We start from the raw sequence: 27,920 nt of genomic DNA on the forward strand, positions 1-27,920 counted from the left end.
GGGCAGCATCCTAGGCCCAACTCTCTTCAGCTGCTTCACCAATGACCTTCCCTCCATCATAAGGTCGGAAGCGGGGCTGTTTGTTTATGATTGCACAGTGTTCAACTCCATTGGCAATTCCTCAGATAACGCCAATGCTCGCATGCAGCAAGACCTGGACAAAATCCAAGCAGACTGCTAAGAGGCAAGTAACATTCGTGCCACAGAAGTGCCAGGCAATGATCATCTTCAACAAGAGAGAGCCTAACCACCTCTCCTTGACATTCAATTACACAAACATCGCCGAGTCCCCAACCCTCAACTTTTAGGGGGTCACTATTGACCAGAAACTCAACTGGACCAGCCATATGCTGGAATGCTGGAATCTATTATTAAGGAAGAGGTGTCAGAGCACTTAGAAAATCATAATATGATTAGGCAGAGTCAACACAGTTTTATGAAAGGGAAATCATGTTTGACAAATCTATTAGAGCTTTTTCAGCATGTAACTAGCAGGGTAGATAAAGGGGAAACAGTGGATGTTGTATATGAAGGCAAGGGAATACACAATGAATGGGAAGACCCTAGGCAAGACAGAGGGTCAGAGGGATCTTGGTGTGCAAGTTCACAGATCCCTGAAGGCGGCGGAACAGGTAGATAAGGTGGTAAAGAAGGCATATGGGATACTTGCCTTTATTAGCCGAGGCATAGAATATAAGAGCAAGGAGGTTATGATGGAGCTGTATAAAACACTGGTTAGGCCACAGCTGGAGTACTGTGTGCAGTTCTGGTCGCCACACTACAGGAAGGATGTGATCGCTTTGGAGAGGGTGCAGAGGAGATTCACCAGGATGTTACCAGGGCTGGAGCGCTTCAGCTATGATGAGAGACTGGGAAGATTGGGTTTGTTTTCCTTGGAGCAGAGGAGGCTGAGGGGGGACATGATTGAGGTGTACAAAATTATGAGGGGCACAGATAGGATGGATACTAAGGAGCTTTTTCCCTTCGTTGAGGGTTCTATAACAAGGGGGCATAGATTCAAGGTAAAAGGCGGGAGGTTTAGAGGGGATTTGAGAAAGAACTTTTTCACCCAGAGGGTGGTTGGAGCCTGGAACTCACTGCCTGAAAGGGTTGTGGAGGCAGGAACCCTCACAACATTCAAGAAGCATTTGGATGAGCACTTGAAATGCCATAGCATACAAGGCTACGGACCAAATGCTGGAATATGGGATTAGATTAGACAGGGCTTGATGGCCAGCGCGGACACGATGGGCCGAAGGGCCTCTATCCGTGCTGTATGACTCTATGACTCTATATTTGGATTTTCAAAAGGTATTCAATAAGGTGCCACATAAAAAGGTTGTTACACAAGATAAGGGCTCATGGGGTTGTGGGTAATATATTAGCATGGATAGAGGATTGGTTAAAGAACAGAAAACAGAGAGTAGGAACAAACAGGTCATTTTCAGGTTGGCAGGCTGTAGCTAGTTGGGGGGCTGCAAGGATCAGTGCTCAGGCCTCAGCTATTTACAATCTATATTAAATGACTCAGATGAAGGGACCGAGTGTAATGTATCCGAGTTTGCTGACGATACGAAGCTAGGTGGGAAAGTAAGCTGTGAGGAGGACACAAAGAGTCTGCAAAGGGATATAGACAGGTTAAGTGAGTGGGCGAGAAGGTGACAGATGGAGTATAATGTGGGGAAATGTGAGGTTATTCACTTTGGTAGGAAGAATAGAAAAACAGAATATTTTTTAAATGGTAAGAAACTATTAAATGTTGGTGTTGAGAGAGATTTGGGTGTCCTCGTACAAGAAACACAAAGATTTTAGCCACGAGAAAAAATTGGATAGTCTGGGGTTGTTTTCTTTGGAAGATAAGAACATAAGAAATAGGAGCAGGAGTAGGCCATCCGACCCCTCGAGCCTGCTCTGCCATTCAACAAGATGATGGCTAATCTTCTACCTCAACGCCATTTTCCTGTACCATCCCCATATCCCGATGCCTTTAATATCTAGAAATCTATTGATCTCTGCTTTGAATGTACTCAATGACTGAGCCTCCATAGCCCTCTGGGGTAGAGAATTCCAAAGATTCACAACCCTCTGATGAAGAAATTTCTCCTCATCAAATGGCATACCCTTTATTCTGAGACTGTGACCCCTGGTTCTAGACTCACCAGCCAGGGGAAACATCCTCCTTGCATCTACCCTGTCGAGCCCTGTAAGAATTTTGTATGTTTCAATGAGATTACCTCTCATTCATCTAAACTCTAGAGAACACAGGCCTAGTCTACTCAATCTCTCCTCATACGACAATCCCGCCATCCCAGGAATCAGTCTGGTGAACATTCGTTGCACTCCCTCTGTGGCAAGTATATCCTTTCTTAGATAAAGGAGACTAAAGTTGTATACAATACTCCAGGCGCGGACTCACTAAGGCCCTATATAATTGCAGTAAGACATTTTTACTTCTGTACTCAAATCCTCATGTAATAAAGGCCAACATACCATTTGCCTTCCTAATTGCTTGCTGCACCTGCACGTTAGCTTTCAGTGACTGATAGAGAACAACCGACCGCAGACTTTTTTTTAATAAAAGAGGAGTCCTTACCTCTGTAGGCTGATGTAGGTCCGGTGTCCAGGGCTTAATCTTTTATTCCTTAAGCGATCCTGCCGACTATGCCAAATTGTAAGATCTCATAAAAAAGATTCAGAGTCCGGTGGTATGGTAATTTTAGGTGAACTTTATTACAGTACTTCAGTGACTCATGTACAAGGACACCTAGGTCCCTTTGAACATCAACATTTCCCAATCTCTTACCATTTAAAAAAACTCTGCATTTCTGTTTTTCTTACCAAAGTGGATAACTTCACATTTTTCCACATTATATTCCATCTGCCATGTTCTTGCCCACTCACTTAGCCTGTCTATATCCCCTTGAAGCCTCTTTGCATCCTCCTCACAACTCACATTCCCACCTCATTTTGTGTCATCAGCAAACTTGGAAATATTACATTTGGTCCCCTCATCCAAATCATTGATATAGATTGTGAATAGCTGGGGCCAAGCACCGATCCCCTCTAGTCACAGTGTGCCAACCTGAAAAAGACCCGTTTATTCCTACTCTCTGTTTTCTGTCTGTTAACCAATTCTCAATCCATGCCAGTATAATCCCCCCAATTCCATGTGCTCTAACTTTGTTCATCAACCTCCTGTGTGGACCTTATTGAAAGCCTTCTGAAAATCCAAATACACCAGGTCCACTGGTTCCCCCTTATCTATTGTACTAGTTTCATCCTCAAAGAACTCCAATAGGTTTGTCATACATGATTTCCCTTTCATAAATCCATGTTGACTCTGCCAAATCCTATTATTATTTTCTAAGTGTCCTGTTATCACATCCTTTATAATAGATTCTAGCATTTTCCCTACTACTGATGTCAGGCTAACCGGTCTGTAGTTCCCTGTTTTCTCTCTCCCTCCTTTCTTAAATAGTGGGATTATATTTGCTACCCTCCAATCTGCAGGAACCAGTCCAAAATCTATAGAATTTTAGCAGATGACAACCAATGCATCCACTATCTCTATAGCCACCTCTTTCAAAACCCTGGGATGTAGATCATCAGGTCCTTGGGATTTATCGACTTTCAGTCCCATTAATTTCTCTAGTAATATTATTTTACTAATACTAATTTCCTTCAGTTCCTCATTCTCGCCAGACCCTTGGTTCTCTAATATTTCTGGGAGGTTTTTTGTGTCTTCTTCCGTGAAGACAGATGCAAAGTATTTGTTTAATTTCTCTGCCATTTCCTTATTCCCCATTATAGAAACATAGACATTAAGAGCAGGAATAGGTCATTCGACCCTTCGAGACTGTTCCATTCAATATGATCACGGCTGATCCACTATCTCATTACCATATTCCTGCTCTCTCCTTCTCCCCCTTGATGCCTTCTCTGTCTGTAAGGGATCCACATTTGCCTTCGCTAGTCTTTTCCTTTTTACATACCTATAGAAGCTTTTACAGTCCATTTTTATATTTCTCGCTAGTTTACTCTTATATTCTATTTTCCCTTTCTTTATCAATTTCTTGGTCCTCCTTTGCTGAATTCTAAAACGCTCCCAATCTCAGGCTTACTGCTTTTTCTGGCAACTTTATATGCCTCTTTCTTTGATTTAGTACTATCTTTAATTTCTCGTTAGCCGCAGTTGGACCAAAGAAGGCTGAAGGGAGATTTAATTTTTTTAAAATTCGTTCATGGGATGTGGGCGTCGCTGGCGAGGCCGGCATTTATTGTCCATCCCTAATTGCCCTTGAGAAAGTGGTGGTGAGCCTCCTTCTTGAACCGCTGCAGTCCGTGTGGTGACGGTTCTCCCACTGTGCTGTTAGGAAGGGAGTTCCAGGATTTTGACCCAGTGACGATGAAGGAACAGTGATATATTTTCAAGTCGGGATGGTGTGTGACTTGGAGAGGAATGTGCAGGTGGTGTTGTTCCCATGTGCCTGCTGCTCTTGTCCTTCTCGGTGGTAGAGGTTGCGGGTTTGGGAGGTGCTGTCGAAGAAGCCTTGGTGAGTTGCTGCAATGCATCCTGTGGATGGCACACACTGCAGCCACTGTGCGCCGGTGGTGAAGGGAGTGAATGTTTACGGTAGTGGATGGGGTGCCAATCAAACGGGCTGCTTTACCTTGGATGGTGTCGAGCTTCTTGAGTGTTGTTGGAGCTGCACTCATCCAAGCAAGTGGAGAGTATTCCATCACACTCCTGACTTGTGCCTTGTAGATGGTGGAAAGGCTTTGGGGAGTCAGGAGGTGAGTCACTCGCCGCAGAATACTCAGCCTCTGACCTGCTCTCATAGCCACAGTATTTATATGGCTGGTCCAGTTAGGTTTCTGGTCAATGGTAACCCCCAGGATCTTGATGGTGGGGGATTCGGCGATGGTAATGCCGTTGAATGTCAAGGGAAGGTGGTTAGACTCTCTCTTGTTGGAGATGGTCATTGCCTGGCACTTATCTGGCGCGAATGTTACTTGCCACTTATGAGCCCAAGCCTGGATGTTGTCCAGGTCTTGCTGCATGCGGGCTCAGACTGTTTCATTATTTGAGGGGTTGCGAATGGAACTGAACACTGTGCAATCATCAGCGAACATCCCCATTTCTGACCTTATGATCGAGGAAAGGTCATTGATGAAGCAGCTGAAGATGGTTGGGCCTAGGACACTGCCCTGAGGAACTCCTGCAGCAATGCCCAGGGGCTGAGATGATTGGCCTCCAACAACCACTACCATCTTCCTTTGTGCTAGGTATGACTCCAGCCACTGGAGAGTTTTCCCCCTGATTCCCATTGACTTCAATTTTACTAGGGCTCCTTGGTGCCACACTCAGTCAAATGCTGCCTTGATGTCAAGGGCAGTCACTCTCACCTCACCTCTGGAATTCAGCCCTTTTGTCCATGTTTGGACCAAGGCTGTAATGAGGTCTGGAGCCATGTGGTCCTGGCGGAACCCAAACTGAGCATCGGTGAGCAGGTTATTGGTGAGTAAGTGCCGCTTGATAGCACTGTCGACGACACCTTCCATCACTTTGCTGATGATTGAGAGTAGACTGATAGGGCGGTAATTGACCGGATTGGATTTGTCCTGCTTTTTGTGGACAGGACATACCTGGGCAATTTTCCACATTGTCGGGTAGATGCCAGTGTTGTAGCTGTACTGGAACAGCTTGGCTAGAGGGGCAGCTGGTTCTGGAGCACAAGTCTTCAGCACTACAGCTGGGATGTTGTCGGGGCCCATAGCCTTTGCTGTATCCAGTGCACTCAGCCGTTTCTTGATATCACGTGGAGTGAATCGAATTGGCTGAAGACTGGCTTCTTTGATGGTGGGGAGTTCGGGAGGAGGCAGAGATGGATCATCCACTCGGCACTTCTGGCTGAAGATGGTTGCAAACGCTTCAGCCTTGTCTTTTGCACTCACATGCTGGACTCCGCCATCATTGAGGATGGAGATGTTAATTGAGATGTATAAAATTACGAAGGGCCTAGATACAGTGGGTAGGAAGGACCTATTACCCTTAGCAGAGAGGTCAATAATCAGGGGGCATAGATTTAAAGTGATTGGTAGAAGGATTAGAGAGGAGTTGAGAAATTTTTTCACCCAGAGGGTGGTGGGAGTCTGGAACTCATTGCCTGAAAGGGTGGGAGAGGCAGAAACCCTCATCGCATTTAAAAAGTACCTGGATATGCACTTGAAGTGCCATAACCTACAAGGCTACGGACTAAGAGCTGGAAAGTGGGATTAGGCTGGATAGCTCATTTTCGGCTGGCACAGACACGATCGGTTGAATGGCCTCCTTCTGTGCTGTAAATTTCTATGATTCTGAGGTACAGCAAGCAATTTGGAAGGTAAATGGCATGTTGGCCTTTATTGCAAAGGGATTGGAGTACAAGAGTGAGGAAGTCTTACTACAATTGTACAGAGCTTTGATGAGACCTCACCTGGAGTACTGAGTACGGTTTAGGTCTCCTTATCTAACGACGGATATACTTGCCTTAAAGGGGGTGCAACGAAGGTTCACAAGATTGATTCCTGGGATGAGAGGGTTGTCCTTTGAGGAGAGATCGAGTAGAATGGGCCTATACTCTCTGGAGTTTAGATGAACGAGAGGTGATCTCATTGAAACATATGAGATTCTAAGGGGGTTTGACAGGGTAGATGCTGAGCGGTTGTTTTCGCTGGCTAGAGAGTCCAAAACTAGGAGGCATAGTCTCAGGATAAGGGGTCGGCCATTTAAGACTGAGATGAGGAGGAATTTCTTCACTCAGAGGGTTGTGAATCTTTGGAATTCTCTACCCCAGAGGGCTGTGGATGCTCAGTCGTTGAGTATATTCAAGACTGAGATGGATAGATTTTTGGACTCTAGGGGAATCAAGGGAATGGGGATCGGGCGGGAAAGAGGAGTTGAGGTTGAAGATCAGCTGTGATCTTATTGAATGGCGGAGCAGGCTCGAGGGGCTGTATGGCCTACTCCTGCTCCTATTTCTTATGTTCTTATGTTCACATAAATGTCTTTTCTACTAGAGCAGGTCAGAGGCTGGGTATTCTGCCGCATGAGGCTGCAAAGCGTTTTGAGACGTCCAGAGGTCGTAAAAGATGTTACATAAATGCAAGTTCTTTCTTCTTTCTTAAGGTGTAATTACCGTGTGACAAGTTTACGTGAGCATATATAATGGAGGAAGTCAAACCTATGTCAAAAAAACGTGATAACTGGAAGGAAGGCTGTGCAGCCAGGAAATGTATGCAGACGTTAGATTTTTGATATGTTACAGGTGTATCAGTTAGGGGAACAAATTTATTTACTAATCTATTGCAGTAGGTAAGGAAAACACAATTTATTTATTTTCCAGGAACCAACTAAAAAACAGTGCACTGTTTCAGAGGAGATCTATTACAAACCTCTTTCAAAATTCTTGCAGTGGAAACGTGCATAATTTCCCCACCCCGACACATCATGAGCAATTCCGCAGGAGATCAACTAGTTACGGAAAAATTATATAGATATACCTGTCATATTTTGTATAAACGTCAGAGGCTGTTGGATTAATGCCTGGTGCCATTTTACCTTTGTTATTACTGAATCTGATTTTTGTAGCGGTGAAGTGCTATTTTTTCCCAGTGAAGAGGGGTGGTTCTTCTTCTTGGGCTTGCTTGTGTTCATTTCACAAATATTCAGTCGGGGACCTGACAAAATAAAACATTTGTCTCGGTTATTAAAGACGAAAAGGAAAGAAAGAAAATCGTACATTTATCCAGCGCCTTTCATGATCTTAGGACATCCCAAAGTGCTTTACAGCCAACAAAGTACTTGTTGAAATGTAGTCACTGTTGTAATATAAGATTAAGGAGTCAGTTTATCTTGATTATTGACTATTCAGTTTTCCTTACGCACGAAGTAGTTGGTTTGGCTCGTTTACCTAGTTGCTAGTTTGTCTAGGTTACTAAATAGTGTGCCTCAGTGATTAAATCATCGGCTTGTCTCGGTTATTAAATGGTCAGTTTGTTTTGGCTATTAAACAGTCAGTTTGTCTGGGTTATTCGATGGTCAGCTTAGTTTATGACCCCACGGCAATATTTTGAAGCAACAGGTCTTCCTGACCAACATTCTACCTTCAAGTGACACCATCAAAAATAGATTAACTGGCTTTTTACCACACTAGAATCATACAGCACAGAAGGAGCCCATCGTGCCTGTGCCGGCTCTCTGGAAGAACTATCCAATTAGTCCCACTCGCCTGCTCTTTCCCCATAGCCCATAGGGTGGATAGAGAGAAACTATTTCCGCTGGTTGGGGATTCTAGGAGTAGGGGACACAGTCTAAAAATTAGAGCCAGACCTTTCAGGAGCGAGATTAGAAAACATTTCTACACACAAAGGGTGGAAGAAGTTTGGAACTCTCTTCCGGAAATGGCAACTGATTCTAGCTCAATTGCTAAATTTAAATGTGAGATAGATAGCTTTTTGGCAACCAAAGGTATTAAGGGATATGGGCCAAAGACAGGTATATGGAGTTAGATCACAGATCAGCCACGATCTTATCAAATGGCGGAGCAGGCACGAGGGGCTGAATGGCCTACTCCTGTTCCTATGTTCCCAATGCCTTCTGGAAGTTCAGATCAACTACATCCATAGACATTCCCCTGTCTACTACTTTAGTTACTTCCTCAAAAAATTCAATTAGGTTCAATTAGAACTATGAACTGGATGAAATAAAAGACATTGAAAGTCCATCGGTGAGCACAACTTCCCTGCCCTCCCCCTCCCCTCTATCCCCTCCCCCCCCTCCTCCTCTCGTCACCCTCATCCATTCTCTCCCTCCTCACACCTATTCCTTCTCCACCTGACACTCCTTCTCCCCTCCCCATCTTCACTCTGCCCCTTTCTCCTTTCTGTAGCCTTCCACCCTCCAATCCCACACTCTCCACCTCTCCCCCCTTCACTCCACTCCACTCCACTTCCCTCCCCTCTGAACCCCCACCCTCCATTTTCCTCGCAGCCCCTTTCCCCACTCTCCTCTTACCTCTCCCCCTTCCCCTCCCTTTTACCTCAGCCCAACCTCCTCCTCTCCTCAGAGCCCCCTTCTCTCCTGCTCCACCCACCTCCTCTGCCCCTTCATGTCCTGCCTCTCCCTACCAGCTCGTCTCCCCACAACACTATTTTCTCCCCCGGCAAATCCTCCTCTCCCACCCCCTCGTCTCCTGCTCCATCCCTCCTCTCCACTACACCTATTCTTCTGCTCTCCCTCCCCCCCCCACCCATCAATGGCAGAAGATTGTAATTACAATGACATGTTTATATAGGTACTTTTCATTATAAAGGTTGCCATTAAAAAAATATAAAAATAAGGTCATAACATATGAATTTAAAATGGGCACTGAGTTACAGCAGTGCACCCTGGTCTAATTATCCAACCCCCAGCCTCAAACCCCACTTCACCTGAAATTTACATTTGGTCTTGACTCTTCACCTGCAAAACTACAGATCATTGAATAATATGTTAAAAGCTATACACCTGCACCCACTTCCTATCACCTTTTTCCATGGTAAATTCTCATGTACATATTTGTAATGAAAACTGCCTATGTAAACTTGTCTTGCTATAATAACACAACCCATCCCACCCCACCCCACAGCGGAGGCACTGCACTGTCACTGCCAATAGGAGGGGGTAATGACTGCACAACAAGTTTACATAGACAGTTTCCATTATAAATATGGACATAGGAATTTATCATGGAAATATAAAAATGAGAACACAATGTGTGACTTCAAAGGGAGGACAGAATTACATCAAGGTGTCATGGTCTAACTATCCCCCCCGCCCCGTCCTCTAATCTCAATTCACCTGGTCTTGACTCCCATGGGCAAAGCCAGGGAGATCAACGAGTTAGATATTAAAGTTATTAAAATATTTTAACTATTATAAATAGCCCGTCGGTAAGAAAAAAATGCATGCATTGGATATTGAAGTTATTAAAATAAACAGTATGCACTGGTTATTTAAAAGTTATTACAATTCTGTCATTAGCTTTTTAACCATTAGTAAAACGTTCCAACTATTAACTATGCTTCTATTAACGGTGGTTGTTGTAAACAATTTCACAACACCAAGTTATAGTCCAACAAATTTATTTTAAATTCCACAAGCTTTCTGAGGCTTCCTCCTTCCTCAGGTGAATGTGGAAATTTCCACACCTGTTCACCTGAGGAAGGAGGAAGCCTCCGAAAGCTTGTGGAATTTAAAATAAATTTGTTGAACTATAACTTGGTGTTGTGAAATTGTTTACAATTGTCAACCCCAGTCCATCACCGGCATCTCCACATCTATTAACGGTGGACACGGTGCTCGATGCCCAGATCCGTACAGTGATGGCCCTTGCCCTCCCCCCACCCCCACCCAAAAACCTCCATAAAAGAGTTTACAAAGTACGCACAGCGCTCGCAGAGTGTGAATGGTGAGAGAGACTCCCCGCGGGTTCGGGCGCTCTCAGTCAGTCAGTCAGTCAATCTTTGGGGGAAACCCTCACTGGTACCCCGGCAGCGCCATCTTGTCTGTTTTGAAAGCGGGGTTGCCAGGGCAACGAGAGCGCGACGGACGCCATCTTGGGAAAGGAGAGCCCGGGCGGGCGCCGATCCCGGCCGCTCTCTGAAGGAAAAGTGAGGCGTGCAGATCACGGTGAGTATTTATCAATTTTTTTTTTAAAATGTGAGCCGTGTGTCAAGCTGAACCGCAGCTTCTGATTACCGTGTGCGATGTTATCCCTGAGGCCATGACCGTAGTGACGGAGCGATTCCGGGTCAAACGGCGACTTTCCTCACCTGCTTAAAGGGATTGCCTGTTAGCGTGTTAAAATTGCCGGTCATAAATACCATACCTCGGATTCTAGATGTGGGAGCGAGTTATCATCATAGCTTGCCTGTAAAACCACCAGCCAAGATCTGATGTTGTCATTTAAATAGAGACCTTCCTCTGGGGTACACTGGGTTGCCAACCCTCCAGGATTGGCCTGGAGTCTCCCGGAATTGAAAATTAATCTCCAGCACAATTCCCTAGAGAAAAATCATAGCAGATTTTTAAAAATGGAGTTTTAAAATTTTCTTTGAACACTTCTGTTTATTAGTTATAAAAATATTGGAAATGGGGGAAAAGGCTGTTTGACTGACAGTTAAGAAACATCCAATTGGGTAATGAAGAGTCTTTACGCTTTCCAATTGGGATGGGAAGGTGGTGTGTCGTGAGTATGGACACGTTGGGTGACCAATGGCGGGAGCAGGGCAGTTGGACATGCGATGTAACCTCCAGGGATACATTCAATCAGAGTTGATAACCCTAGGAATGAAGAAAGAAAGACTGGCACCTTTCACAACTTCAGGATGTCCCAAAGCACTTTACAGTCACTTTTTTGCAGTGTAGTCACTGTTGTAATGTAGGAAACACAGCAGCCAATTTGCACACAGTAAGCTCCCACAAACAGCAGTGTGATAATGACCAGATAATCTGTGTTGGTTGAGGGATAAATATTGGCCAGGACACTAGGAAGAATTACCCTGCTCTTCTACATCCACCTGAGAGGGCAGTCAGGCATTTACGGTTTTAATGTCTCAGCCAAAAGGCAGCTCCTCCAAGAGCGCAGCACTCCCTCAGTATTGCACTGGAGTATCAGCCTGGATTTTATGTTTAAGTTTCTAGAGTGGGGCTTGAACCCACAACAGTGTAACTCAGAGGTGAGTGTGCGACCCACCGAGCCACAGCTGACACCTGAGTATAGGTTGTTGACAGAAGGTACTGCATCATGTAGTGTTCAAGTGTTTGTACATCTGGGGTCGTTTCTCAGCTTCAACTGGTCATATTGTCACCAGTCTTTGCCAGCCCAGCTCCCGCTCGACCTAGGGTACACCAGTGCTTTTGTTTAAGGTCAATGCCTGGAGGGAGCTGTTCTGAAAGAACCATATTTTTTGTTGAGAAGGATGGTCAGAAAAGTCAGTGGCGAACTCAATGGAATGCCCTCAAGGCACCCCTCCTGTTTAATACCCACCCAAATGACCAATCAGAATGTCCTCACGTGCGCAGATTCATCTATGCATATAATTTCTGCATCACCACCCAATTGTAAAGATTTGAGTACTTTTAGCACACCCCAACTGACTACCTGAGTGTATTATGAGAATACTATCGTACATGTTCACTGAATGCCAATCCTTGCAAGACTCAAGTGTATGCCTTCCACTTGAAACACCGGCAGGCCAAGCAAAAACCCGAGATAAGGTGGGAAAGTACAATCCTCGAACACTATGAGTATACCATGGGGTTACTCTGACCACTTCCTTGTAACGCTCTCCACCCACATCCCCCATCCCCCTCCCAACCCCACTTCCTTCTGTGTTCGCCCCTGGAAAAATCTTTCCCCCAAGTCACTTACAACTGCACTTTCAAATTCCCAACTGTCTAGCCTTCACCACTACATTTCTGCAGCTACCGATCTGCTCAGTCACACCCTCACCTCCACCTTTGGTGCCCTTGTTCCCATTAAAACCATTACTCTGTCTCACCTCGTTCACTCCCCCTGGTGTGGCCCTCAACTCCGCTCCCCTAAGTCCAAGGGACACAGACTTGAACGTTTATGGCGGATAACTAGTTTAGCCATTCATCACCAGATCTGGCTGGACTACATAAAGCACTATCGGGTCCTGTTCTCCTCTGTCAAAACTGCTCACTATTCCAGGATCATCCTGGAATGCAAAGATAACCCCCGGCTTCTCTTCTCCATTACAAACTGTCTTCTTAAAATCCTCTCCCCAGCCTTCTCCACCCTCACCTCCAAAAACAAGTGCGAGGAGCTCATGGAATTCTTTGTCACTAAAATTGAGCCCATCCGTTCGGCTGCCTCTGCCGCTTCCCTCCCTTCCCCTAGCCCACCAACACCTCCCCTAAGGTTCCCCCCTGCCCTAGCCCTGAACGTGCATGTTTCTCCATCAGCTGTGGCTCAGTGGTAGCACTCTCGCCTCTGAGTCAGAAGGTCGTGGGTTCAAAGTCCCATTCCAGAGACTTGAGCACAAAATCTAGGCTGGTACTCCATTGCAGTACTGAGGGAGTGCTGCATTGTTGGTAGGTATCGTCTTTCGGATGAGACCTTAAACCGAGGCCCCGTCTACCCTCTCAGGTGGACGTAAAAGATCCCATCGCATTATTTCGAACAAGAGCAGTGAAGTTATCCCCAGTGTCCTGGCCAATATTTATCCCTCAACCAACATCACTAAAAAACGATTATCTGGTCATTAGCAAATTGCTGTTTGTGGGAGCTTGCTGTGCGCAGATTGACTGCTGCGTTTCCTATATTGCAACAGTGACTATACTTCATTGGCTGTAAAGCACTTTGGGACGTTCTGAGGTCGTGAAAAGCACTAAATAAATGCAAGTCTTTCTTTTATCTCCCTTCATGCCCTCTTCAAGCTTATCTTGACCCTGAGACCTACCTCCTGCCCCCTCAACCCTATTCCCACCAAACTGCTGACCACCCAACTTCCCTTCCTGGCCCCCATGCTGGCTGATATTGTTAATGGTTCCCTCTCCTCAGGTACTATCCCCCTCCTCTTCAAATCTGCCATCACCACCCTCCTCCTCAAAAAAACATTCTTGACCCCTCTGTCCTTGCAAACCACCATCTCCAACCTCCCTTTCCTCCCCAAAGCCCTTGAACATGTTGTCGCCTCCCAAATCCATGCCCATCTTTCCCGCAATTCCATGATTGATTTTCAACGTAAAAAATGGGTGGGTTGGGGCAGGGAGGCATTGAAAATTGCCACCATTTCAGACCCGCGTCCCAACCTGCCTCCAACCCACCAATTTCTGTTTTCATGGGGGCGGGACGAGGGGCGGGCGGCCAACCTACTCCCAGGAGTTAGGTCGGGCCTTAAAACCTTTCAAGGAGGCTTCAGGCCTCCATTTTTCACTAATTCCCGATTTCAACCCCGGGGGTCCGGGATTCCCGGGCCTTCTGTTTTACGCTTCGTGAAAGGAGGCGAGAAGGCCCGAGACAAACAGGTAAGTGCCTAGAGAGGCACAGCTTGTGGGCCCGGAAGAGCAGGAGTGTTTCGCCCAGGCCCAACAAGCCTACCTACACCGACCCCCCCCACCCCCGATAACGGCGCCCCTCCCTCCGATCGCGGACCCCTGACCCCGACCCTCTGACCCCGATACCGACCCCGATCCTCTGACCCCAACCCCTATCCCCCGACCCCGATCCTCCCCATCAACGATCACGGACCCCCGCGATGATCCCCAATCCCGCCCCCCCCCCCCACCCCGCGACTGAACCCCGGTCCCATCCTCCATGACTCATGACCCCGTGCCCACCCATGCCCCTTGCCCACCCATGCCCCTTGCCCACCTGTGCGCACCCCCCCCCCCCCCCATCCATGCAAACAAAGACTAACCTGCAGGCTTACCTGAACACGTCCTCTCCCTGGCTGGTCTCCCGTCCGACTGCCAGCCTGTCTTTCAGCCAGTCAGTCGGACAGGAAACCGACAAAAAAAAACTAAAGGGTTTCTCGACCTCAAATTGACCCCCCCCGCCCCCTTCCCAGCTCCGTTTTAAAAATGAGCCCCATGTTTGAATCCCTCCAATCAGATTTCCGCCCCTGCCACAGTACTGAAACAGCCCTTATCAAAGTCACAAATGACATCCTATGTGACTGTGACTGTGGTAAACTATCCCTCCTCATCCTTCTCGAACTGTCTGCAGCCTTTGACATGGTTGACCACACCATCCTCCTCCAACACCTCTCCTCCGGTGTCCAGCTGGGTGGGACTGCGCTCACCTGGTTCCATTCTTATCTATCCAGTCATAGCCAGAGAATCACCTGCAATGGCTTCTCTTCCTGCCCCCGCACTGTTACACCACATCCAATTTTCCCATCACCCCTGTCCTCGCTGACCTACATTGGCTCCCCATCTGGGAACACCCCGATTTTAAAGTTCTTATCCTTGTTTTTAAATCCCTCCATGGCCTTGCCCCTCCCTATCTCTGTAACCTCCTCCAGCCCTACAACCATCCGCGATCTCTGTGCTCCTCCAATTCCTGCCTCTTGCGCATCCCCGATTTTAATTGCTCCACCATTGGCAGCCATGCCTTCAGCTCCTTAGGTCCTATGCTCTGGAATTCCTTCCCTAAACCTCTCCGCCTCTCTCTCCTCCTTTTAAGAAGCTCCTTAAAACCTACCTCTTTCACCAAGCTTTTGGTCACCTGTCCTAATATCTCCTTATGTAGCTCGGTGTCAAATTTTGTTTGATAATCACTCCTGTGATGCGCCTTGGGACGGTTTACTACGTTAAAGGCACTATATAAATGAAAGTTGTGGTTGTTGGTTACATTAGGCTTAACGCTGATATTAAAGGAGCACATTAAAAAGCCGCAAAAGGAAGTGAACTCCAGCAACTGTGCAGTCCAGAAACTGGCAAATACAAAATGGGGGGCTGACCCCAAGACACTCTGAGCAACCAGTCTTGCCCTGTGTTACTCAGTTACAGAGTACAGTGCCCCAGTATGGTGAAAGGAACTGGCAACATGGAGGAAGTGTTAGGAATAGGGAGCAGTGTTACAGAAGGGACATAGATGCACTGGAGAAGGTGCAAAAAAGATTTACAAGGATGCTACCAGAACTGAGACTTTATAACTATCAGGAAAGACTGAACAGGCTGGGGCTCTTTTCTCTAGAAAAGAGAAGACTGAGGGGTGACCTGATAGAGGTCTTTAAAATTATGAAGGGGTTTGATAGGTTAGATGTAGGGAAGATGTTTCCACTTGAGGGGGAGACCAAAACTAGGGGTCATAAATATGAGATAGTCACTAATAAATCCAATTAGGCATTCAGGAGAAACCTCTTTACTCAGAGAGTGGTTAGAATGTGGAACTTGCTACTGCAAGGAGTAGTTGAGGTGAATGGCATAGATGCATTTAAGGGGAAGCTAGATAAACACATGAGGGGAGAAAGGAATAGAAGGATATGCTGAGAAGGTTAGATAATGAGAGATGGAAGGACGCTCGTGTGGAGCATAAACACCAGCATAGACCAGTTGGTCCGAATGGCCTGTTTCCCTGCTATAATTTTGTATGTAATTCTAGAATGGAAACATATAAAATACCAAAATAAATTGGTTCAAATGAATTAGACTTGACACCAAGAACCTCTTACTGAAAAGTGTTTTAAAATTTGGTTTTAGTTTTGTCTCTTTATCTTGAACTTCAGTTGTGCTTAAGCGATAGGCAAACTTTTCTGAGTCACTTCAATTGATGGTAAATCAGAGGCAGTGAGCCCGCGATTCCCTGATCCGCACTCCGTGCGAAGGGGTTTCGGAAAATATACTATCTATCTAACAATATAAGTTGGTGCAGGTCTAAATCGTTACAGAGCTGAAAAATCATTTCAAATCCCATTGGTGGCCACACCCTGTGCCACACAAGTATTCCCATAATCCCCCACCCCGTCCCTCCCTGTATTGACACAAAGTGCATAGATGTCAACCGCCAAGTATTAAAATAGTTCAGATAGCCTCTCTAAAACTTGCGGTAGGGATGGGGGCGTGGGGGGCTCTGCTTGAAGGTCCTAGTTGTATCCTGGGACTGACCCCCAGTGGGGGGGTCCAGGAGGCAAAGCCCCTGGCCATTGTTGGATTTTAGGCATTTTTGGAGGCAAAATAATGGCTTTCCTTGGCATGATAATGTCCTAGTTAAGGATCCCCTTGGAACGAGCGACCACAACATGGTTGAATTCCATATCCAATTAGAGGGTGAGAAGGTTGATTCTCAAACAAGCGTACTGAGCTTGAATAAAGGAGACTATGATGGTATGAGAGCGGAATTGATTAAAGTGGACTGGGAAAATAGATTAAAGGGTAAGACGGTAAGACGGTACATGAGCAGTGGTGTTCATTTAGGGAGTTATTTTACAACTTTCAAAATAAATATATTCCACTGAGGAAAAAAGGGTGTAAAAGAAATGACAGCCACCCGTGGCTAAGTAAAGAAATCAAGGATAGTATCCGACTAAAAACAAGGACATATAAGGTAGCCAAACTTAGTGGGAGGATAGAAGATTGGGAATTCTTCAAAAGACAGCAAAAAGTAACTAAAGGATTGATTAAGAAAGGGAAGTTAGATTATGAAAAGAAATTAGCAAAAAATATAAAAACAGATAGCAAGAGTTTCTATAGTTATATAAAAAGAAAAAGGGTGGCTAAGGCAAACATAGGTCCCTTAGAGGATGAGACCGGGAAATTAATGGTGGGAAACATGGAGATGGCAAAAATGCTGAACAAATATTTTGTTTCAGTCTTTACAGTAGAGGACACTAAGAATATCCCAACACTGGACAAACAGGGGACTCTCGGGGGGGAGGAGCTAAATACGATTAAAATCACTCAAGAGATGGTACTCAGTAAAATAATGGGACTCAAGGCGGATAAATCCCCTGGACCTGATGGCTTCCATCCTAGGGTCTTGAGGGAAGTGGCAGTAGGGATTGTGGATGCTTTGGTGATAGTTTTCCAAAATTCCCTGGACTCAGGAGAGGTCCCGGCAGATTGGAAAACTGCTAATGTAACACCGTTATTTAAAAAGGGTAGTAGGCAGAAGGCTGGAAATTATAGGCCAGTTAGCTTAACATCTGTGGTGGGTAAAATTTTGGAGTCTATTATTAAGGAGACAGTAACGGAACATTTAGATAAGCATAATTTAATAGGACAAAGTCAGCATGGCTTTATGAAGGGGAAGTCATGTCTGACAAATTTGCTTGAGTTCTTCGAGGATATAACGTATAGGGTGGATAAAGGGGAACCAGTGGACGTAGTGTATTTAGACTTCCAGAAGGCATTCGACAAGGTGCCACATAAAAGATTATTACTTAAGATAAAAAATCACGGGATTGGGGGTAATATTCTGGCATGGGTGGAGGATTGGTTATCAAACAGGAAGCAGAGAGTTGGGATAAATGGTTCATTTTCGGACTGGCAACCAGTAACCAGTGGTGTTCCACAGGGGTCGGTGCTGGGTCCCCAACTCTTTACAATCTATATTAACGATTTGGAGGAGGGGACCGAGTGCAACATATCAAAATTTGCAGATGATACAAAGATGGGAGGGAAAGTAGAGAGTGAGGAGGACATAAAAAACCTGCAAGGGGATATAGACAGGCTGGGTGAGTGGGCGGAGATTTGGCAGATGCAATATAATATTGGAAAAAGGGAGGTTATGCACTTTGGCAGGAAAAATCAGAGAGCAAGTTATTTTCTTAATGGCGAGAGACTGGAAAGTACTGCAGTACAAAGGGATCTGGGGGTCCTAGTGCAAGAAAATCAAAAAGTTGGTATGCAGGTGCAGCAGGTGATCAAGAAAGCCAACGGAATGTTGGCTTTTATTGCTAGGGGGATAGAATATAAAAACAAGGAGGTATTGCTGCAGTTATATAAGGTATTGGTGAGACCGCACCTGGAATACTGCATACAGTTTTGGTCTCCATACTTAAGAAAAGACATACTTGCTCTCGAGGCAGTACAAAGAAGGTTCACTCGGTTAATCCCGGGGATGAGGGGGCGGACATATGAGGAGAGGTTGAGTAGATTGGGACTCTACTCATTGGAGTTCAGAAGAATGAGAGGCGATCTTATTGAAACATATAAGATTGTGAAGGGTCTTGATCGGGTGGATGCAGTAAGGATGTTCCCAAAGATGGGTGAAACTAGAACTAGGGGGCATAATCTTAGAATAAGGGGCTGCTCTTTCAAAACTGAGATGAGGAGAAACTTCTTCACTCAGAGGGTGGTAGGTCTGTGGAATTTGCTGCCCCAGGAAGCTGTGGAAGCTACATCATTAGATAAATTTAAAACAGAAATAGACAGTTTCCTAGAAGTAAAGGGAATTAGGGGTTATGGGGAGCGGGCAGGAAATTGGACATGAAGCTGAGTTCGGATCGGTCAATGCCCTGTGGGTGGCAGAGAGGGCCCAGGGGCTATGTGGCCGGGTCCTGCTCCGACTTCTTGTGTTCTTTAGATTTGTGGTTGGGATCAGATCAGCCATGATCTTATTGAATGGCGGAGCAGGCTCGAGGGGCCGATTGGCCTACTCCTGCTCCAATTTCTTATGTTCTTATGTTCTTATGTTCTTATGATAATGCCGTTTATATGGAAATGCTTTTCCTGGTCCTTGATTCATATTCTCCTGTTCCAATATAACTTACTTTGTTACAGACGTAGAAACAAAAGAATGTAGTCTCTTTATCCTTTAAACAGCCAAGAGAGGATCATAAAAAATAGTTCCTGTGAGCTTTAAGTATCTTCCAGTTCATTTACTGGGAGTTCAAAGTCAAGATTACCTGCATATCCTAATCCAGCCGCTTTATACTGGAATAAAAACAGGAAATGCTGGAAATACTCAGCAGGTCAGGCAGCATCTGTGGAGATAGAAACAGAGTTAACGTTTCAGGTCGATGACCTTTCATCAGAACGGGAAGATGTTAAAAGAGTTAAAGTTTTTGAGCAAATACAGAGCCAGGGAAAGCGGGGTGGGGGGTGGTGAGGGAGGAAGGGGAGGGGAGGAAAGAACAAAAGGGAAGGTCTCTGATAGGGTGGAGGGCAAGAGTGATTAAATGACAAAAGGGATTATGGAGCAAGAAAAGGAGGGTGGTAATGGGACAAATAAAGAAACAAAAGATGGGTCTAGAGGAGCTGTAAATAGCAACAGCAGAACCATTACCAGCACCTGCTGTCTGAAAAAATGGGAGCAGTGGTTATGATCTAAAGTTATTGAAATCAATGTTGAGTCCGGAAGATTGTAAAGTGCCTAATCGAAAGATGAGGTGCTGTTCCTCGAGCTTATGTTGAGCTTCATTGGAACAGTGTAGGAGGCCGAGGACACAGAGGTCAGAGTACGAGTGGGAAGGGGAATTAAAATGGCAAGCGACCGGCAGGTCAGGGTCACGCTTGCGGACAGAGCGGAGGTGTTCAGCAAAGCGATCACCCAATCTGCGTTTGGTCTCCCCAGTGTAGAGGAGACCGCATTGTCAGCACCGAATACATATACTAAATTGAAAGAGGTACAAGTAAATCGCTGTTTCACCTGGAAGGAGTGTTTGGGGTCTTGAGCGGTGGGTTACTGGAATGCTTGCAGTTGTTCTATTAATCCCACACTAATCTTCATAGAACCATAGAATGGTTACAGCACAGAAGGAGGCCATTAGGCCCGTCGAGCCTGTTCAAGAGCAATCCAGCTAGTCCCACTCGCCCTTTCCCTGTAGCCCTGCAAATTTTGTCCCTTCAAGTACTTGTCCTATTCCCTTTTGAAAGCCACAATTGAATCTGCCTCCAGCACCTCCTCAGGCAGTGCATTCCAGATCATAACCACTCACTGTGTAAAAAAGTTTTTCCTCACGTCGCCTTTTGTTCTTTTGCCAATCACCTCAAATCTATGTCCTCTCGTTCTTGACCTTTCCACCAATGGGAACAATTTCTCTTTATCTACTCTGTCTAAACCCTTCATGATTTCGAATACCTCTATCAAATCTCCTCTCAACCTTCTCTGCTCTAAGGAGAACAACCCCAGCTTCTCCAGTCTATCCATGTAACTGAAGTCCTTCATAGCTCTGTGACATTCAAAAACAATGCAGGACATTGTAGGAACGATCTAAGCTTTGTGGAAAATAAAACCAAGATAGCCACCTTTTCTGCAGTCCACATCTGGAGAGGGACACAGGCTCCATCAATTGTGTGTGTCTTATTTTTTTTAATGCAACAACTAAATTCCATACCTTTACAGTCCAATTCTTAACATCAAGGTTGAACATCCCAAAACAGCGGTGAAAAATAGATAGGGTCATCCTAATGAATGCTGTGCATCAGTTGTTAACCTTGGCTGAGTGGTAGCATGCTCTCCTGTGTGTCAGAAGGTCATGTGTTCAAGCCCCCGCTCCAGAGACTTGAGCACGTGATTCAGGCTCACACTTCACTGTAATACTGAGGGAGTGGTGCACTGTCTTTCAGATGAGAGGTTAAACCGAGACCCCGCCTACCTTCTCAGTTGGATGTAAAAGATCCCATGGCACTAGTCAAGGACGAGTCGGGGGATCTCTCCTGGTAGGCTGGCCAATATTTATCCCTCAATCAATACCACAAAAAACAGATGATCTGGTCATTATCTCATTGCTGTTTTTGGGGACCTTGCTGTGCACAAATTAGCTGCTGTGTTTCCCTCCATTACAACAGTGACTACACTTCAAAATACTTCATTAGCTGTGAAGTGCTTTGGGATGTCTTGAGGTCATAAAAGGTGCGATATAAATGCAGGTTCTTATTGTGAAAGTGCTATAAAATTGCAATAAATTTTTATTGTGACATGGTAATCTGCTCAGTGTTTCAATCAGCGAACTTGGTCTCAGCATTTAGCACTCGCACACCATCCTGCACCAATGCAGGGAAATGGAACACTTTCCCATTCCAGGCTCTACGTTGGCATCTAGCGTTCCCATTTCAGATGCGAGCAGCCAGCTGCAAAGTGAAGCCCCCCTTGGCTGCTCGGTCCCACAACAGCAATAGGGCTGTGGAGGGGGGGCCGCCGTTCCCGAGGCGCTCCGTGCACTGCACGTAAATGAGCCGACCCTCGCATGAAATCGCCTCATTTTAAATACCTTTCTGGTGCTTCAGGCCCATAAGCATACGAATCAGGGGCGAGGGGTCCGAAATGTTTGGACATCAGCAGCCAGTAAAGGGCTGCTACGCTGTCCGTGGGGTGCAGTATGTTTTTTTTCCAGCGGAAGAACTACAGGACAGTGGTGGTAAAGCCCTTGGGTTTCTTGAGGCTGAATTGCAGAACAGGATACAGGTAGGCAGGGGAAGTAAGGGCCACCCAGGCACAAACTAGGCCTCCCCTTCAGCATCTGCTGGGAATGGGCAGTCGATGAATGGAAACCACCCCCCCCCCCCACCCAACTTAAATACCTTTTATGGCCCTAATGAGCCTTGCACATGGTATAGGCACAGGATCCCAGTGCCCTTTGCACTGACCGATCGCATTGGGCTGCACTGAGACCATCCGGCACATGTAGGCCTCAGAAGAGGAGGAAGAACAGAATGTGGGCAGGGGAGAGGAGACGACCACCGGGGGAGAGAAGTAAGAGTGGGATATTTTGTGGGTAAGTATAAAAATACTGATGCCATTCACATGTTTTGCCAGCTCTCGCCACGCTCATTCACCAATTTCCTGTGGCACCCATCTAACATTCATTTCTCAGAAAAGCAGCTGCAACCTGTATTGAAGAAGTGAACCTTCAAAGGAGGCAGCAGCTGGGCATACCCCAGAAAGTTCCTCCGTGGAAAATTAACCTTTTTTAAAAGCTGCATTTTAGCAGATTGTTTGTTACGTGCAGCTTCTTTGGGGACGAACACAAAATAAATCACCCGGAACGATGACGCGCGGAAACCATCAGCTCATCTCAGGACTTTTTGCATCAAATTCTTCCACAGCGAACAGTAGAAGAGAAATTGGTTTTAACGGTCTTCAGTTGTGCCCGGCAATTGACCAATCCCATTGAGAAACGTTGATTTGTCTTGTGAAGTGCTGACAACCTGACTACAAGGTGTGAAGAACTATCGGCTTAAAAGGCTGATGGGTTGGTATGTACAATCGGTGAGGAAATTTTCATCTAATTACTGTGGGCTAGACATGAACTTGCATCCAAGAAAGAACAATGGGCTAACTGACTGCGCCACCCAGCCCCGGAGGCAGTATTAGCATAAGTTATTGGGGATAAAACCCAAGACTTGCTCAAGGTTAAGTGAGTCTGAGCTTATCGTGTCCTGAAAAGCAGTTATGAGAAAAGACTGACACTCTGTGTTTTATTTAATTAAGGGGAAGGTGTGTAGTATCCTGTAACGAGATAAGTGTTTGATTGGTTTAGGCGAGGTCAGTTGATCCTTGCTTTGGTATGCATATTTTAGAGCATGAGTAATGGCAAAATAAACAAAGCAGCTTGAGTTTTGCAGCGGCCATTTTGGAGCTGGCTGCAGTGCCAAAAGAAATGTAATGATCTCACCGGGAGTGTCAAAGTAAGATTCCCCTTCAAATCTCTCATACTTTATGCTCAGCCCATCAAGGATCCTCCCTTTGCCTCAGCACTATCAATCCTCCCCTTCCTTCCTCACTTGCCAAAGCTATCCATAAGTCAACTGGGAATTTTCCTGTGCACTTATACCTTAAAAAAGCCGCTATTACCCTCACAACTACTTCTCCCTCTTGGCCACACTTGCTGCTTCTTCCTGTCATGCACACGATGGTAAGGTCTTTCATATATGTTTAAAACCCTTGCCCAGGGCAGATATTAATCCACTTCCACTCTTCTTGTGGGTGAAGCTGGCATACAACACAAGGAAAACAACCAACACAGGAGGAGTTTGCCACTCTGCAAACACTGACATCTATGAAAGAGACTGCCATCCACTTCACTTTCACCGGAGACAGCAAGGCTCTAGGCCTGGCACAGCAGGGTGTTTGGCATCTTCCCTTCCTTGCCTCTTTCTACTTAACACTATCAGCCACACATCCACAGTCACGCACTGAGCGTGATAACCTGATGGTGCATTGTACCCGCTTTCGCAACTACACCTTAACTCTTGTCCCCCACCTCTTTTTCTACATCAACCGGACAACTCAGTTGCCACAGTCGGACAGACTGATGAGGATAAGTGTGAGGTAATTCATTTAGGGAGGGCAAACAAGGCAAGGGAATACACAATAAATGGGAGGATACTGAGAAATGTAGAAGATCAGAGGGACCTTGGAGTGCATTTCCACAGATCCCTGAAGGTAGCAGGACAGATAGATAAGGTGGTTAAAAAGGCATACGGGATACTTTCCTTTATTAGCAGAGGCATAGAATATAAGAGCAGGGAGGTTATGCTAGAACTGTATAAAACACTAGTTAGGCCACAGCTTGAGTACTACGCACAGTTCTGGTCTTCACATTACAGGAAAGATGCGATTGCACTAGAGAGGTTACAGAGGAGATTTACGAGGATGTTGCCAGGACTGGAGAATTTTAGCTATGAGGAAAGATTGGATGGGCTGGGGTTGTTTTCTTTGGAACAAAGGAGGCTGAGGGGAGATTTAATTGAGGTGTATAAAATTATGAGGGGCCTACATAGAGAGGATAGGAAGGACCTATTTCCCTTAGCAGAGAGGTCAATAACCAGGGGGCATAGATTTAAAGTAATTGGTAGAAGGATTAGAGGGGAGTTGAGGAGAAATTTTTTCACCCCAAGGGTGGTGGGGGTCTGGAACTCACTGCCTGAAAGGGTGGTAGAGACTGAAACCCTCATCACATTTAAAAAGTACTTGGATATGCACTTGAAGTGCCGTAACCTTCAAGGTTATGGACCAAGTGCTGGAAAGTGGGATTAGGCTGGATAGCTCTTTTTTGGCTGGCACAGACTAGAAGGGCTGAATGCCCTCCTTCTGTGCCGTAAATTTCTATGATTCAATGATTCTATGATAAACTTGATGACAGTGCACTGTCACTCACTCTTCTCTTGCCAAGCACCTGCACAGAAATCAGCATCCCACGTGACTTAGATAGTGAGTTTGAGGGGACTGTACTTGAGTTGGGGGGGAGGGGGAATTCGCTAAACACAAAGGAGTAGGTGGAGGTGGCAAGGAAGGCCGATGACAGAGCTACACTGAGGGTCAGCTCATGATCTAGCGCTGCTGAAGGGGGAATATGAAGACTTCAGGGGCCCAGCCTTTAAAAGAAAGATGATTTCTGTGCACCAGCAATTGCTAAATGCATTGGGCTGTCTGCCAGGGAGCTTTCAAAACATGGTGGATAGTATGGTGGAGTCTGTTACCAACTTTCTCACATATATCTGCAGTGGTAGAGGTTGCACCCCCTGTTCACTTATTTGAAGGGGCTGCTCCTTACAGGAATGCAATGACCACCACCTTCTCCGGGCAACCAGGGATAGCCACAAACACAGCCTTGCCAGTGTCACCCACATCCCAAAGGCAAATATACACAAACATTCTTTGACAATATTTAAAGAGAGTAAAGACTTGCATTTATGTAGCACCTTTCACGACTTCAGGATGTCCCAAAGCACTTTCCAACAATAACTTGCATTTATGTATCACCTTTAATGTAGGAAAATGTCCGAAGGCACTTACAGCCAATGAAGTACTTTTGAAATGTAGTTACTGACGTAATGTAGGAAAGATGGTAGCCAATTTGCCCACAGCAAGGTCCCACAAACAGCAATTAAATAAATGAGCAGATCATTTGTTTTTAGTGTTGGTCGAGGAATAAATATCGGCCAGAACACTGGGGAGAATGCCCTCCTCTTCTTTGAATAGTGTTCATGATGTGGAGATGCCGGTGATGGACTGGGGTGGACAAATGTAAGGAATCTTACAACACTAGGTTATAGTCCAACAGTTTTATTTGAAAATCACAAGCTTTCGGAGGCTTTCTCCTACGTCAGGTGAAGTGTGGGATTCCATGAAGGTTACCACATATATAGTCAGAGAACAATGCTTGGTGATTACAGATAATCTTTCCAACTGCCCGTTGTCAAGGCAATCAAAGTGTTCAGACAGAGAGACATTACATACAGGACTACTGAATATACAAACGGTCAGAACAAAAGACAGAGAGAGAGAGAGAGAGAGAAACATCCGAAAGGAATAGAAAGAGAGAGAATGACCCGTTGTATTAAAAACAGATAACTCTTTTTTCGCTGGTGGGGTTACGTGTAGCGTGACATGAACCCAAGATCGCTAAGGCCATCCCCACGCCTCCACTACTCGCCTTCAAACAGCCACCCAACCTCAAACAGACCATCGTTCGCAGCAAATTACCCAGCTTTCAGGAGAACAGCGTCCATGACACCACACAACCCTGCCACGGCAACCTCTGCAAGACAAGCCAGATCATTGACACAGATACCACCATCACACGGGAGGACACCACCCACCAGGTACATGGTTCATACTCCTGTGACTCGGCCAACGTTGTCTACCTCATACGTTGCAGGAAAGGATGCCCCGGAGCATGGTACATTGGCGAGACCATGCAGACACTGCGACAACGGATGAACGGACACCGTGCAACAATCGCCAGACAGGAGGGTTCCCTCCCAGTCGGGGAACACTTCAGCAGTCAAGGACATTCAGCCACCGATCTTCGGGTAAGCGTTCTCCAAGGCAGCCTTCGAGACACACGACAACGCAAAATCGTCGAGCAGAAATTGATAGCCAAGTTCCGCACCCATGAGGATGGCCTCAACCGGGATCTTGGGTTCATGTCACGCTACACGTAACCCCACCAGCGAAAAAAGAGTTATCTGTTTTTAATACAACGGGTCATTCTCTCTCTCTTCCTTTCGGATGTTTCTCTCTCTCTCTCTCTCTCTCTCTGTCTTTGGTTCTGACCGTTTGTATATTCAGTAGTCCTGTATGTAATGTCTCTCTGTCTGAACACTTTGATTGCCTTGACAACGGGCAGTTGGAAAGATTATCTGTAATCACCAGGCATTGTTCTCTGACTATATATGCGGTAACCTTCATGGAATCCCACACTTCACCTGACGAAGGAGAAAGCCTCCGAAAGCTTGTGATTTTCAAATAAAACTGTTGGACTATAACCTGGTGTTGTAAGATTCCTTACATTTGAATAGTGTTGGGAGATCTTTTACATCCACCTGAGAGGGCAGTCGGGGCCTCAGTTGGCCATCTCATCCGAAGGACCAGTTTACGATTGGTCATGCATGTGCGCGGAGCAAGCAAAAGGAGGAGCTCCTGTGTGGCCTGCTCCTGGGCTTGGTGAATTCCGTACTCGTATCCGGGATGTGAAAGATCAGCAGGCAGGACCTATCCAATTTTTAGGTCTTTAGCATGTGCCCAGGTGACCATGGAATACGACCAAGAGGTGTCCGTCTGTTCGCTAGAAGCTTTTCACGACCAGTGAGCACTGCAGGGAACTACATAGAATTTATAGTACAAAAACAGGCCATTCGGCCCAGCAGGTCTATGCCGTTCTTTCATGTTCCACACAAGCCTCCTTTCACCTTACTTCATCTAACCCTATTAGCATAACCTTCTATTCATAGGAATTAGGAGCAGGAGTAGGCCAAACGGCCCCTCGAGCCTGCTCCACCTTTCAGTCAGATCATGGCTGATCTTCAACCTCAGCTCCACTTTCCTGCCCGATCCCCGTATCCCTTGATTCCCCTAGAGTCCAAAAATCTATCGATCTCAGCCGTGAATATATTCATTGAGTCAGCATCCACAGCCCTCTGGGGTAGAGAATTCCAAAGATCCGCAACCCTCTGCGTGAAGGAATTCTCCCTCACCTCAGTCTTGAATGGCCGACCCCTTATCCTGCGACTGTGCCTCCTAGTTCTACACTTTCTAGCCAGGGGAAACAATCTCTCAGCATCTACCCTGTCAAGCCCCCTCATAACGTTATATGTTTCAATGAGATCACATTCCTTCCTTCTTCATGTGCTTATCTAGTTTCCCCTTAAAGACATCTATGCTATTTGCCTCAACTACTCCTTGTAGTTCCACATCCTAACCACTCTGGGTAAAGAGGAGTGTGGTCAACCGTGTCAAAGGCTGCAGACAGGTCAAGAAGGATGAGGAGAGATAATTTACCACGGTCACAGTCACATAGGATGGCATTTGTGACTTTGATAAGGGCTGTTTCGGTACTGTGGCAGGGGCGGAAATCTGATTGGAGGGATTCAAACATGGGGCTCAATTTTAAAACGGAGCCAGGAAGGGGGCGGGGGAGTCAAATTGAGGAAGACGTTTGCGATTTAACAGTTTATAAGCAAGTGCAGAGTCAGAGAA

General features: G+C 45.9%; 1 protein-coding gene across 2 annotated transcripts in view; it reads right to left on the reverse strand.

The window, feature by feature from the left end:
* The window catches only part of dlec1 (DLEC1 cilia and flagella associated protein), a 162,290-nt gene extending 151,709 nt beyond the window's left edge, over window positions 1-10,581 (reverse strand). For both annotated transcript variants that reach the window (XM_067968317.1, XM_067968308.1), the window contains exons 1-2: window positions 10,470-10,581; window positions 7,601-7,719 (exon numbers count right to left, since the gene is read on the reverse strand). In XM_067968317.1, coding sequence (XP_067824418.1) covers window positions 7,601-7,696 — 96 coding nt within the window. In that variant the 5' untranslated portion in view covers window positions 7,697-7,719; window positions 10,470-10,581. The remainder of the gene's footprint in view (window positions 1-7,600; window positions 7,720-10,469) is intronic.
* Window positions 10,582-27,920: the final 17,339 nt, after the last annotated feature.

This window comes from Heptranchias perlo, chromosome 2, assembly GCF_035084215.1.
Source record: "Heptranchias perlo isolate sHepPer1 chromosome 2, sHepPer1.hap1, whole genome shotgun sequence".
Lineage (NCBI taxonomy): Eukaryota > Metazoa > Chordata > Chondrichthyes > Hexanchiformes > Hexanchidae > Heptranchias > Heptranchias perlo.